General features: G+C 31.4%; 1 protein-coding gene across 1 annotated transcript in view; it reads right to left on the reverse strand.

The window, feature by feature from the left end:
• Positions 1-13334, reverse strand: part of LOC145316728 (patched domain-containing protein 3-like) — a 46720-nt gene extending 33386 nt beyond the window's left edge. Inside the window, exons 1-9 of the mRNA XM_080157442.1 lie at positions 13266-13334; positions 12892-12950; positions 10842-10950; positions 7658-7787; positions 6642-6758; positions 4533-4609; positions 3973-4048; positions 3424-3558; positions 3225-3271 (exon numbers count right to left, since the gene is read on the reverse strand). Of these exons, the coding sequence (XP_080013568.1) occupies positions 3225-3271; positions 3424-3558; positions 3973-4048; positions 4533-4609; positions 6642-6758; positions 7658-7787; positions 10842-10950; positions 12892-12950; positions 13266-13303 (788 nt within the window). The 5' untranslated portion in view covers positions 13304-13334. The remainder of the gene's footprint in view (positions 1-3224; positions 3272-3423; positions 3559-3972; positions 4049-4532; positions 4610-6641; positions 6759-7657; positions 7788-10841; positions 10951-12891; positions 12951-13265) is intronic.
• Positions 13335-15470: the final 2136 nt, after the last annotated feature.

The following is a 15470-nucleotide window of genomic DNA, read 5'->3' on the forward strand; positions in this document are numbered from 1 at the left end:
TATAACAGTCTTGACTAAAGTAAATCAACACCACTCTCCCTTTCCCCAGATGGAAGAAATACAATACAAATATCACAAATTGCTATAAACAGAGCAATGTTTGTAATTATAGAGTAGCTGCGCAAACAGATACTAAGCTGTTAAAAATGCATTTTATAAAAGTGATATCTTTGGTATTAAGATAAGATAAGAAGTAACATAGACGACATTCAAAAAGTATAGCGTAGCGTTTAGTTAGCAAAATTTTTCAAATATTTATAAAAACAAGGATGACAACATCTATAAGTAGCGAAGCTCAAAAGTTATTAATGGATATCGGGAAAATTTACTATAGAGCAGTGTCATACAATAATCATTAAACTTGATAAAATAGGGTTTTTACGAAGCCTTTAAAAGCACACAACCTTCAAATCACGAAAACTTAAATTCTAGGAATCCATCTAGCACCGTAATTAATAGACAAATCTTAATGAAACTTGATGTAAATATGTAGAGTATAAGCATATTTAATCCCTGATAATTTCAGCCGTCAATCCTAAATAGGAATAGAGAAAATCACGAAAACCTAAAAATCTAGGAATCGATCTAGCACCCCAATTAATGTACAAATCTAAATAAAACTTGGTAAACAAATTTTGAATGTAAAATAAATTAACCTCTAAAAGTTTCAGCCTTCTATCTTGAATAGGAATTGAGAAAAAACGAAAACTTAAAAATCTAGGAATCGATCTAGCACCTCAAGTAACAAACAAATGGACAAAACAATGTATAGATTAGATGGGCATATGTCTTAGGAATCTTCACTAAAAATTTCAGCTGTCACGTTTCCCCCATTGCGTTATGGACTGACGGACAGACAAAGTGAATTATAGAGCAGCTTCGCTACTAAAAAGAGGAAAACGAATTAAAGATCAGGAAAAATAAAAAAGAGCAGGGCAGAAATTTCAAGGTAACTGGATGTTTTCAATCTCTGTTTGTTTTCTGTGTGTTTGTACTGAAGTATCTCGCTAACCGCTTTACCGATAATGTTCTTCTTTACTGTGAAGCATCGCATAGCTCCAGGGAAGTTGAAACCTTTTTTAGGAAAAGATACTTCCAACCAAATTCGAATTTGAAAAAAAAACTAAAATGCAAAGTGGAGGGTCGACTACCCCGGCCCCCATCTTTTAATTGCCCCTAGAGACATTTAGGAGCATAGTAGCCGGAATTTAAAATAACTTAAGCGAAAAAGTGACAAAAAATCATAAACTTCTTTAAAACATAGGGTAACGCGGGGTAAATGCGGTAGGGGGGTCTAATTCCGGTCACTCGACTAACTTTTTTAAAACCGTTTTTTAACGGTGTTCTAAACGTTTGCGAGAGATCTTCAGAAAAGCAAAGTTGTAGTTTATTGCCTATACTTTCATTTCTTACTTCAGCAATTTTTTGTCAGATCACTCCTTCTATGATTTTTTTGCCCTCAAAAAGTTGCAAAAAATTTGCAAAAAAAAAATTTCAAAATAGGCCATGTTCAACCTAAAATTGTGAAAAAATGGTAAGTCCTATTGACCCGCGGGTTTTTGTAAAATGAAAGATATGGCATTGATTTATCGTTTGCAATTTGAGGCGTTGTTCTAACTTGATTTTTTCATAATTTTTTTTTCGTCCAAAAATATGGTCTATTCCGGTCACTTTTTTTACTTTTTTTTTATTACTGTATTTATAAATTTATAATACCCTAACTTTTTTTTCAGGTGATCTGGAAGCATGAACAACCTCAATGCATGACAAAGGCTTTAACCTTCCCTTGCCTGTTGTTAGATGTACATTATTAGTCATTTTACTGCTTGTATTATGTAATGTTTTGTTGCCTAAGCTTTTCAAATTGTAAAGACATTTAAAATTTTTCAGACACATTTTTATAGTAATGGGAAGAGTATATCACCCAAAGGAACGCCTTAAATATTTGCCTGAAGATGTATCAGCTGCATTGGCTCATGTAAGAAGGGGTATGTCTAATAGAAAGACCGCTAGAAGATTTTAAATTCCATATGAAACTCTTACATCTTTTTCGTATAAGAGGGTGTTCGCGATTTTTGCGCGGTTTGGATTTTTTATGTCAAATCGGCTAGGATTAAGCTAGAAAGGTGTTTAAGGTGTCTATAGAAAGCTCTTTGCATGTCCTAACAAAAACTCCCCAGGATATGGGTTCTATCTCCAAGATTTAGAGTACATATTCAAAATTTTGCATTTTCAAAATTCCTGTTGCATAAAATGTGTTGAAATATTAGAGTTAGACCCCATATCATTTCGAGTTAATTGTCAGGCATGTAATTTTGCATCTTTAGACACCTTAACCACCCTTGTAGGTCAATCCTAGCCAATTTGAGACAAGAAAAATTGTATCAAAAACTGCTGTCAAAACTGGCAGGATTTTTAAAATTAAAATTTTTTTTGGAAAAAATCACTTTTTTCAAGAAATTCCAAGACCTGCGAATCAGAAATTGCCTCTAATTTATGTATAAAGCTTAAAAAAACCTAATCATATAATAAAAAGTATGATTTTTTTTTAAAGTTTGCATGAAAAAAATTGATGTTTTTTTTTGCGATTTTACCGACTTTTTTAAAATGGGGAAAATGTTGTCAAAAAATTGTCTGATCTGCATGCGACTAGTACTGTTAGAAAGCTAATGACCTCAGCTTTCTACTCATAGTTTAAAATTAAAAAAAAAATACTTTAAGGGGGTGTTCCACCCCCCCAAAGTCAACTGACCGAAATAGCCCCACCGGTGGGGCTATTCCGGTATAGGCCAACCGCCGCCCTTTAAACCGATTTTTGACCGACTTCTAGTTGCGAGATCTTAATGGGACCAAGACAGGCTTCTTCGTTATTGCCATATCGTTCATTTGCACTCTTAAAAACCGGAAAAAGTTTTTGGGAAGTATGTTTTTTTTTAAGTTGAAGAAAAAAATTGACCGGAATTACCCCGCGTTACCCTATTTAAATAACGTTTTCCATTTTATATTTGTCACCTGTCTTATCAATATTGAAATTCTTATCAGATTGTATTATTTAAATGCATTTTATTATATAAATGTTACTTAAATTGCAATTATGTTTCTTTTAAATCAATTATACAGAACACATTTACAGTGTTAACTTTTAGGACGCAAGTTCATTCCAAAAAAATATTTGATTTTAAATTTGTCGAATCAGTCCATTTCCATAAAAAAAAATAACTTACTCTTCGTTAAATTCACCAGCAATGGCCCATAATTCTAGGATAGTCTCCTAAAATGAAATCAATATATTAAAATACTTTTTACCACTTTTTAAAACTTAAGACTCTACCAATAATTTTTGGCTATCACTCTTTTTTTTCCCAGTTCCTTGGTTTTAACGAGTTTCAAATCCAAACAAAACGTAGAATCTGCAGCACAAACCTCAAAGCAAGCTGTTGGTAGGGATTCAACCATTTCGCAGTAAGGTGATGGGTAATGTTTTATGCTATAGTCAGCTGGCTTTTCAAATTCTTTCTCAAATTCATCACCAAATGACTCCATTTCATCTTCAAAGTTCTGAACATGGATAAACAAAATTAGTAATTTTAAAAGTTAAATTGATACAGTAGCTTCATTAAATCACTTTGAAATCCAGGGACAAGGGACAAAGATTCTGCCAGACAATCCTAAGTGAACATTTCCTCATAACCAACTTCCTTTTTTACTTCTTACCCACTAAAATATAATTTTTTTTAGCTATTTCAAATCACGGCTCTTGCTTGAAATCAAATACCAATAGTCCTTACCTCAAAATGTCAAAAAAAAAACAGATAAAAAATAACCCAAATTTTTTTTTATGTTGGTTCATCACAGATACCAATCCAATTAAAAAAGAAGTTACAATTATGCTTACAATGCTTACAGAGAAAAATAACATGGCTGTTTACTGTAAAGAATCAAATTACTAAAATCAAAATGAGGATGGATTACCATGTCATCAAATAAATCCCTCTTTCTTCGTTCTTGTGGTTCAAACATGTTTGATGATAGTTTTAGAACTGGCCTCCTACAAGTAAAAACATCTATAATTGTCATGTAACGTTTCCATTCCTGGACTTTTCATTAAAAACTTGAAAAATGGAAAAAGTTTTCTTTGCGCCTATTACCGGCTACACCCCTAGAAGCCTTCAGGGGCAATCGAAGTGAGAGGGAGGGATGGGGGAAATTGACCCCCAATCTCATAAATGAAAAAGCAAACAAAATTAATTTTTTGGGGGGAGGAGGATTTTCTTCTAGGAGCGATTTCTCTTCTGAGGTTGGAGGTACCCCCCCCCCCCACCAAAAAAAAACCCGTCCCAGGACCATTGCTAAGCTACACTGTAAAAGAGAACAATATCGGTTCAGCGGTTAGCAAGATCTTTCACACAGACACACACACAGATCCTGTTACTTTAATATAAGGATTAAAGGTTTCATTGTTTTAATAAAAAGAAAACTAATGTTTTCACTTTAAAAAAATGCTTTAAACTAGGTGTAAAAATAATATTTACCTAAAGCAAGAGTCTGACCATGTTTTCTTATATTCTGGTGTCTCAATAGCTTTTATGCTTTTGTAGATTTTGTACATCTAAATAAAAAAAATAAAACTTACTTTAAAAGTTTTAAGATTTGATAATTTTCGAATCTTAAAGGCAATGAACAAATATTGATTCTTTCACTCATATCAATTTTCATCAACCCCCTCCCTCTTCCTCACCCTCCCTTCCTTAAAACTTATATTTAGCCCCCCGCGGGAAGCTCTAACTTTGCGGGGCTCTATTCCTATGAGGTACTATCCTTGTGGCTATCTTCTAAACTTAACTAAATTTAAAAATGAATCAAATATAAATTTGGTTCTGAAAAAGTGTATAAATAAATGGGCCATTTACGATATGAGAGAAACCACCTATATTTTGCTGATTGATGTCTCTTAGCTAACTAAAATATCTAGCTGTTATTAGGTATATGTTTAAACATTAAAAACATAACATTGCTACAAACAAATGTTCAGACAGGGTAAAGGAAGTAAATTTTAAAGAACCCACATAACATATTAAGATCATTTTGCAATTAAGACTCGATAATAATAGTTATTTCTCGTATCGTATTGTAAACGGCTTTCCGCGGATATAGAATGTACAATTATAAGATTAAAACTAGTTTTTTTAGCCCCGAGGTGCCGGAGGCACCGGCTAAAAAAACTGGTTTTAATCTTATGATTGTACATTTCTATATTCGTAGAAAACTGGATATAATACGATGCTAGACATAGTTTTTTCGTATGGATGAGAACCGGTTCCTATCCACCGGATTCGAATGAATACGAGAAAACATGTTCTTACATTTAAAAGTGCAAAGTAAACAAAACTTAATATTTATGATGTTGATTAATAAACTAATGAAAGACTAGACTGTTAAAAATTAAGATATGATCTTGCAAAATTATGCATTACTACGTAAATGAACCAACTAGGAATCCCACCCCCCCCCCCCCCACACGGAGTAGACCTCATCTACAAATGACTTTGGACCAATCTTCAGTGTTATAAATATTGATCAGAAAAAGCGAATATGTTACGATTATTTTTATGTTTTACACTTTGAAAAATAATTTCAGTCCTAAATCCATTAAGACTTTTGAAAAAAAAGTAACAAATCAACTAAGTATACTTTTCAGTGAAGCTAGGTCCTTTCATTGTCTTCAAATTCTACTCCATATACTCCTTGGTACATTTTAAAAAGTAGCATTTATGAGGTAATAAAAATATTTGTGTTATTTTTGCCTATATTGTATAGCTTACAACTATAAAAGAAAACAAGAACTTGCTAATGAAGATTTGAACAAAGAGCCATCAATATATAAAAACTTTTTGCCTAAGATGTACTCAATGATAACTTTTTTTTACAAAAGCTTCTAGAGATAACTTTTTATCTTGGTTTGATGGAACAAAAAGTTGCAACTCAAATTATCTTTATTAAAGCTGACAAGAAATTGATTTTAATTGACTATTGATAAAGAAAAACTAGTTAAATATTTCAGCGTTTGTTTATAAAAAAATAAATCTACTAATTAAAAATTATCCAATTTAAAAAGGAGTGTTTATTAAATAATTGCATATTATTAAAATGATAACGCCTTAGTAATAAATCAAAAGCCTCCTCAAACAAAACTACCCTAGGGTTACATTGTGTACTATTCATTCAGTGCACCAGTGTTAAGGCTTTTGGTGTATTAGGAATTATGTATAAAAACACATATTATCATATTCAAACTGTATATTGTTTTCGAGTCCAAGGAAGGTTTTGGGCTATTTTATTCTATACTTAACTATTGGAATGGATTTAGGTTATTTTTCTGCCATTTTACTGACTATAATCCTATTACAAAGCCTCTAATTCATGAGGGAGTTACTAATTTTCATTGTTTGGTTCATTAAGTTGAGTGTACAAACGTTTTAAGTACTAACTGTTATCAATTAAAGGGGTAAGTTTGTGTATCACTGGGGGATGTACATCATTTTATCAGTAATTGTGTTACCCCTTTAGATCCCTGCCCTAGATGCTAGGGGCACAGTATATCCAAAAAACGTATCACCAGTAGTGCTAAAATAAAAGCTCACTTTTTGTAGCGCTTCTGGTGTGAGTACATCATCTCCGTGCAGGATAACTGTGTGCCTTCGGAACTCTGGAGGATATGTGGACCACAACCAAGCATAGTTCACTGCAAAGTCACTATCCTAACAAATATAAACACAATATCATGAATACAAATCAAAACATTTCAAGCGCTTCAATCATATATTATTCAATTTTTTTAATTGGCAGGAAACTACCTATATGTTTAATTTTTTTTGACCAAACCTCAATGCCTCAAACTATGAATTGCCAATAAATACTAATTTTATACGCCATTTAAATAAAATTGCACATTTGGCTTGAGTTGAAATAGGAAGAAACAAAAAGTTAAAATTTTTTTTTATTTTAAGAGATAATAGAAGGAAATTTTTATTATCTTGTTCATTGTTACAGTTGTCATCTAAAGAATTCAAATTGAGATAAAAGTTGTTGTTAGTTCCATATTTTCAATTATCATACCTATGCATTTAATTTAAAACAAAATATCAGGCAAATTTCATCCATTTTTCAGAGTTTCGGATCCGGATCCGCAAGGATCCGCATATTTGAGTCCAAGGATCCGGATCCGGATCCTTGGACTCAAAAAAATGCGGAAAAAATGGAAAAATCTACCTAAATTTATATAAAATTTCAGACATTCTCTTGATGAGAGCCAATCTTTAAGGTTTAGGTTCAGACTTGAAAATTTTAAGTATTTTTGACTTCGAATTTAAGAATAAATATTTTTGAAAAATTTGGTGATTTTATTTTTATTGTCAAGGATCCGGAACCGGATCCGGTAGGATCCGGATCCGCACTGACCAAATTTGGAGGATCCGGATCCGCAAAAAATCTATTTTTTTATTTAATAGGTACCTACTCAACATATAGGTAAGAAATATTCCAATTACCAAGTTTTGGTAATTTTAACCAAGATAGTTGGCAATGCCGCTCACCTCCCCCCTGCCAATCTTAATTCTTAATATTGATACATTTTCTTCCGAAACAAACTTTATTATACCTGAGGTATCCATAGTTTAATGGCATTGTTTTCTGTATGAAGCATGGGCAGACCACCTAACCCAATAAAGGTAAATAGGATGCAGCCAAATAGAACTTTGATTGCATGGCGACTAACAAATTCTCCTTCCCTAAAAATATTAACATATATTTGTTTTTTTGTCTACAATCAAGACCAAAAAAAGTTGTATGAAGAGTTGTTGCTCTATATTATTTGTTTTAAGACAAGAACTGACCTAATTTTAACATTTCTGAATATATTATTAAATACCTAAGTATCTAAATAATTTGACTATTTTTGTATAACTTCACATTATTTTTTTTCATTCAATTATGTTGTTTTCTATTACAGATAGGATTATTATTTTTAATTTTCAAATATATTTCGTTATAATGCAGCAGAAGTTACTATATCCTTAAAATGTTATGTTTAAGATAAATTAAGAATTGTAAATGATGATTTAAATTGAGTTACATAAACTTGGATATTTTTATTTTACAATTCGAAATAGCAAAAAAATGGTTTGCTTAAAATATTCTAGTAATCACTTAAAGCTGTTTTAAGATTTTATCTATTTTTGTGTATTAATTCTGTATTATAAGAACTTGTATGTTGCAAGTATGATTTATGACGGTCATAAAGATAAACCCTCCAACAAAAAAGAATCAATCTGGTATTACATTGAAGTAAATTAGCCGAGTATTAATAAGTTTATTATAGCCCATTTCTCATCCTTAAAGTTATGGTTAGCTGTATTAAATTATTTATTTAATATTTACACCAACTACATATTCCATTCAACTTTTATATTTACAATTAGATCCTTACTATTTGTGAAGCTACTATAAAATTTGTTTATAAGGGAAACGTATTCTAAAGTCTATTATCGAAAAATCATATAACATGAAAAACCAAATTTTACAAAAATGTTTCAAATACTAGCATCCCTCCCTCCCTCTAGACTCCAGAGGTTTGCTTTCTTTGGCTAGTGGGTAATAAGGGCCTAAAATGATCAAGAAATGTGAAATAAGAAGAAAATCTATCACTTTTAATTGTAAAATATGTAGTTTTGAATGGTTTACATTTTAATTTATTGAAATGCAGTTAAGGAAAAGACATTATTTTGTGTATAATCTTATTGAAGTATCCTAACTACCCGCTTTTAATAGATCTAATTGTCCTTGTCTGACGCGCACCGCGCCATACCATTACTACAATATCGCGCCTTAATTCAACGCACGGCGCACGGGGGCAAGTTAAGTGTTACCAGTTTAATTATAATATTTGTTACTAGGGTAATGTACAACAAACCATTCAATATTGTATTAGAATTTAGAAAATAAATTACAATAGTAGAAAAGATTAAAACAAGATTAAGATATTTTAGTTTTGCTATTAAGATTTGTTCAATGTTTTCATTAAATTTCTCCTCCTCATGCCCACATAACGGTTGAATTAATTTACAACCCCTTTTTCCCCCAATATTAATCAGCTTCCCAAGAATGAGTTTCACACATGTTTATTTGGGAGAAGAATAATTACCCGTATATTGTCCTGCCCCTGTATCCTTTAGGTTTCCCCTGTATTAGTTTTTCTCACCCCCCCCCCCCCCTTAATCCTTGTCTTAAAAAAACTGAGTTAGGAATCTTTGGAGGTGTTTGCTCTTGTCGTCTTTTAATACTTTCTATAAAAGTAACAGGATGTTTTTTTGTATGTGTGTAGCCTATGTATAATCTCGCTAACTGCTCGTCTAATATGTTTCTCCTTTGCATTGAAGCTTCAAATAGGTCAAATAAAGGTTTATAACTATTTTGGGGAAAGTTAACCAAAGAAGATAAAGTATAGAATAGAATCCAGGTAGAAGATTCTGCCTGGCTAGCCTGAAGTAAAATTGGAACTTTTGAAAGACCAAAACGGCTACAAGGCTGTTAGTAAATAACATGATTTCAGTAATTATTCAGAAAAAATATTCAAAATAAATTTCTTTTCCAATGATTTACTAAAAGCCATGTAGCCAAGAATCCAGCTTCCTCTTCCCTATTCACAATGGGTTAAAAATGAATTTAATGTGCAAATTAAGCCTTAAAAAAATAATTATGTAAGAAAATTTACAAAAAAATATTGGTCTCAGTATTTATATTATAAAACTAGGTTGCGCTCTTATGTTTCTTATATTAGATGTTGATACAAATTAAACTTTTCTAGTTTTGTCCAACTAGTCATTGTGATTTGTACTTTATCATTATAGTCTTTACTGCGCAAGTCAAAGATTCCTTCAAATTTCCCAGAAATATTTTGAGTTTTCATTTCTATTCCTCCTTATTCTATGAAGTTAACTCCACCCTCTGAAAGAAATCGACCCCTCGTAAAAATACTCCCCAATTATTTATTATTTATTTAAAAACAAGAATGAAAAGAAGAGGGTCGATACCCCCCCCCCTTCTTTAATGCCCCTACTGGTATCTAGGGGCGTTTACGGTTCAACAGTTCTTACAAAAACTATTATTTTTAAACCAAGTAGGTAATTTTACTATGTACTTTTTAAATGATCAATTTGTACTTTCATATTTTATATCAAAAGCTTGTACATTAAAATATCCAAAATGACATGTGAAATGCAAAAAATAATCATTCCAGTTAGCGAGATAATTCGGTACAACAGACAGACGGACACATAGATAATACAAAGTAGAACGATATCTGTCCGTCCGTCACTTAAGATCTCGGTAACCACTGAACCGATTGGATTCTACTCTTCCTAACTACTGGTCCTGTGGTGGTTTTAGGCTATTTTCTTTTTGGGGTAGGACACCCCCAACCCCCCCAAAAACAAAAAAAAATACCCCATCAATTAAAAACAAAATTCTGCTTATATTTTGCGAATTCATCATTTACTTTCGAAAATTGGCGACTAATTCGCATTTTTTTTCTGTTGGGTAGGCAATAGAAGATGCAATAATTCCCATACTCATTTTTTTAAAATTCCACTTGGGGCATAGCCCCCAGAGGCTAGGAGCGAAGCCGCAAGTAAATGTATAAAAGGTGTTTCAATACATTTGTGAGACTTCTCTTTCATTAACGACATTCCCCTCACTTTATCTAACCCTGTTAAAAAGCTTAAAATTACAATACGTACACACCGTAAAAATAGAAAAGCTTAGCACAATTAAAAAGTGTTGCTTACCATCTGAAAAAATTTTCAAAAAGTGCCACATGCTTATTTGAACTTGATATAAAAAGTAGAAATTTGACCAGACCGAATTTTCCACCTGTCGTCGTTACTTCGGGAAATTCTAAAAAAAAACTTTTATGACTAAATTTTTTTATTTTACGTACTTGCTTATAAAGAGATGATTTTGTTCATAAGTAGTTCAACTATACCAAGGATTTATAGGAATATGACAATGGAAAATAAATTTATGTACACCTCCAATTGCAATAAAAATCCATCTGTATAAATTACTATTAGAGGCCTCTCTACTATAGCAACTTTTAAAATAGTTATTAAAATAATTTTAAGTTAAGCCTCAATGTCACAGACACGAAAGTGGCTCAAGTTATAAAAGAATATTTTTTTCCAGTATGGTTTCGAAACCAATTGAAATCCGCTGGATTAGAACCGGTTCTCAGCCACTCTGAAAAATGATGTATCATACCGTAGTATACACAATTTTTAAAAAAACAGTTTACTAAAAAATAATATTAATACCAGTTTTGTTGGCTAACAAAACCGGAATTAATCTCATAATATTTTTTTTCTATCCGCGGAAAGATGTTTATGGTACGATGCTATAAATAACTATAAAATACTTGCATTACAAGTTTTACTTATCGTACGATGGTAAAATCATTTTGGTACATTTTATAATATTTCAGTTATGAAATTTTTAATGTAGAAGGGTAATGCCATTTTTTTGCAGAAGGTACTTGCTACCATGACTTGAAAGATGCAAAATTTAAAGGTTTGATGGAATTTGAATTATCAAAAAAGTCAGTGATAGTTATTTTCATTTGATAACTTCTAAATATGCTCAACATGCAAAGTCATATGTAACAATTTCAAAGTTTTTTTTCCAAATGGTAGAATGTAAATCAAAATAAAAATCGGTTAAAAGTACAAAGCACTTCATATGTGATGATCTGTCGGTCTGTATGTAATGCAATTAGTCATAATACTTACCAGCAAGTACGACTCTTTGAAATTCTCATACATATCTATGTATTTATTAACTTACTCAAAAATAAAATGATAGAAAATTGTGTTTTCAGAACCATTGCGGGACATTTTAAATATGTTAAAATCAATTCTTCAAAATAAAAGTACGCATTTTATTATTTTTAGAACTTAGTTACTTAAAATTACATAAATATTAAGTGTTGTTTATATTTTAAAGACACGGCAACAGCTAAAGAACAAAGGTTAATTAAGTATCATTATAAATTTTAGTTAACATGCATGATTTTTTAAAGACAACTAACAACCCATATATTTTATGTAAGAAAAATAATTGCAGGACACTTTTAAAACATACATTCATTAAAGATAAAATATAGTTTTCAGAGGCAATGATTTTACATTTAAAACTCTTTAGAACTGTATTTTTGTTTTTCAAACTTATAAGTTTACATACCTATCCGCGGATCGTAAAATGAAAATTATAAAATCAACTCCATTTTTGTTGGCCTGGATTTATGTATGGAAAATGTATCGAAAACTGCTGTCAAAACTGGCAGGATTTTTAAAATTAAATTGTTTTGATGAAAAATCACTTTTTTCAAAAAATTCCAAGAACTGTGAATCAGAAATTGCCTCTAATTTATGTATAAAGCTTAAAAACATAATCATAAAATAAAAAGTATGAAAGTTTGCACGAAAAAAAATGATTTTTTGGGGGGGATTCGACCCACTTTTTTCACTCGCCGCCCTTTAGACCGATTTTTGACCGACTTCTAGTTGCGAGATCTTAATCGGACCAAGACAGGCTTCTTCCTCATTGCCATATCATTTATTAGCGATAAAAAAACGGAAAAAGTTTTAGGAAAGTATGTTTTTTTTGGGTAAAAGCAAAACAGTGACCGGAATAACCCCATGCTAACCTATGGTTTTTTATTTCATTATTCATAAAAAAATGTCTATGAAACGACAAGATACATGATTTTTCAGTATGCCTCAGAACCGGTTTTAATCCAGCGGACATTAATCGGATTCAAGGCAATATTGGAACAAAACTTACGTTTCTTTGGTAGATTGTTAACTGTAACAACAAAATCTTGTAGTGGCTTCGTCTCCAAACTGATAAAAAATTCAATAACTCCTTTATCTTTTTTGTTTGTAAGAAATAATTGAAATTACATAAAACAAAAGTGATCGTTTAGATCTTTTTTCAAGCAAAGCTTTCCTGTTATGAAGATCTTTCCATCACATTTTATCTATTAAAGTGCAGAAAATAAATGTTGGATCGTGAAAGAACTTAATCGGCATAACTTTTTAAAGTGATATTTCAAAAAAGACACACAAAAAGGTAAGGCCCTCCCCACCCCCACCTGACCCAAAAAAAAAGATTAGACGTCCTTGAAATAATATGATTTTTTTTGTTGAAGAATTTTCCTATTGTCATTATTTTCTTTTTCTTCCGACGCTCGCATTATATCTGAAAAAAAATAAATTGTTAGGAAGCATTTTTCAAAACAGGTTAAGCCTTAGTTCTTGAAAATTGGGTGCTTTCCATACAAGTGCCCACTGCCCAACGAGCACAAAAGAACACCCCCCCCCCCCCTGTAGGGAGAGCCAGTATCTGCGAAGCCCTAACCTTGCGGAACAACCCTGTACACAATATAACCTAAATTAAGGTTAACTACTGACACATGAATAACTAGCCTTCCCCCTTATATTTTAAAAATAGGAGGGAAAGGGATTACAGGTTGAAATAAACATATCCTTATCTATGAGAATCAAACAAATTTATCAAATACAAATGTTTGTTAATCTAATCTAAGCAGGGGGGTGCATATTTCCTTGATCCCCCTCCTGCTCCACCCTAACTTATTTAAGATATTCACCCTTTTTCTGGTCCTAGGACAAACGCAGGAGTGATAAACGTCAGAGTTGACATTTAACCTAGTTAAAATTATCTAACAGGTTTTTTAAATGCCTAACCTCTGCGGGGTGCTTATTTGTGTATTCATATCTCAACCTTACCTAACCTGTGTAAAAATACTTAATTAACTTAATATTTTATAAACTCCTACGTTCGTCACTCCTGCATTTGTTCTTCAACCTTTTTTCCTACTTAATAAATTTGAAAAGAAACAGATATTGGTAGTATATAGGTAGAATAATTCAACTTTGTTGAAAAGTATGCATACATCCTTAAATCTAAGTAAATAATAACACAAACTTACCAGTCTATTTTATCCTTTTATAAATATACTTTTTATCATAGATATAAAATTGGATGTGAAAAATAAATAACCTAAGATTAAACATTTATCATATCAAATTATCGTTTGTTGTTATAAACTTTTTTTGTTTATATAAATATTGATTGTTTTGAAAACATTAATTCAATAAGTATCGAATTCTTCAAAACGTCAATTAAAATATTATTTTGAAACATTAAACTGTTATTACCTATCTAACATCTTATGCTAAAGTACTCGAATATATACATAATTTTGTCTATTAAAATCTCGTAAATCTTTGGGTACCAGTGTAGTGTATGGAATCAATGTTCCCTACCTCCCTGCTTTTTAATACAATTTTAAAATTCATTTATAATAGTCCGAGCTTTATGAGTTGTTTAAACTCTTACATAAAGAAAATCTTTGAAAACCTCGGGAAACATATGTTACAGATTTATATGTACAGTGCATTATAATTACAGAATACACTTTTAATCAGTTTTTACATGAATCTGGAGCATGTCATTTTTAAAACTAAAACAAGGCGAATTTGAATTTGTAGCGCAGCAACAACGAGCCAGATATTTAAATACCTAAATAAACAAGATCACTTTTCATGAAAACTGATGACTTGGTCGTACGGACGGACGGACCATAATAGTAGAATAGCTTGAGATACTCAAAAAAGGGTATGACACATAGACAGCAAAACTTTTAGAAGATCACTGTTTGAGGGATTCAAAGAGCCATACAAAGGAAGAGAAAGCAATAAAAAAAATTAAATTGGTGAAATAAGTGAAAAACTTAACCATAGGCATTTTTCATAAGTGCATAAAATCATTAAAAACATCATTTAAAGCAAAATAAAGCAAATTACACAGAGCCCTGATACTTAATAAATCTTGAAGCTTCAGTCGGACGAACGGATAATATCATGAACAAAGTAAGAAAAATACATTCAGAAGAAATAAGACTGCATATGTCCTATTTATTCATTCGGCGAAAAATGCAAGCACTACAGACAGACGGACAAACATATTACATTTTTTTTTATAAATTATCAATATAACAATGAAGGTTATAATATCATGCAGCTGACTCAAATCTTATTTTGGCAAAAAGCAAAAGCCTCTTCCCCAAATTACGGTCATTCAGAATCCGTAGAATGTAGGTTTTTTCTGGACAAACAAAATACAAAGCGTCGGCAGGCAGTAAGTCATAAATTCGCAGAAAAAAATAGGCCATTGCATTAACAACAAACAATGAGTCCACTTATAACAATAATTTTCAGCCGATCCTTTATTTAAAAAGGCAACCGTTGGGCCATGAAAAAAATAAATATTAAATTATTTTTAATTTGAGCGTAATTGTCAAACTTATCATTAATTCAGGTCAACAAAAAGTGAAGGAT

The sequence above is a fragment of the Acartia tonsa genome, chromosome 1, assembly GCF_053477335.1.
Source record: "Acartia tonsa isolate MP-2025a chromosome 1, ASM5347733v1, whole genome shotgun sequence".
In the NCBI taxonomy this organism is placed as follows: Eukaryota; Metazoa; Arthropoda; class Copepoda; order Calanoida; family Acartiidae; genus Acartia; species Acartia tonsa.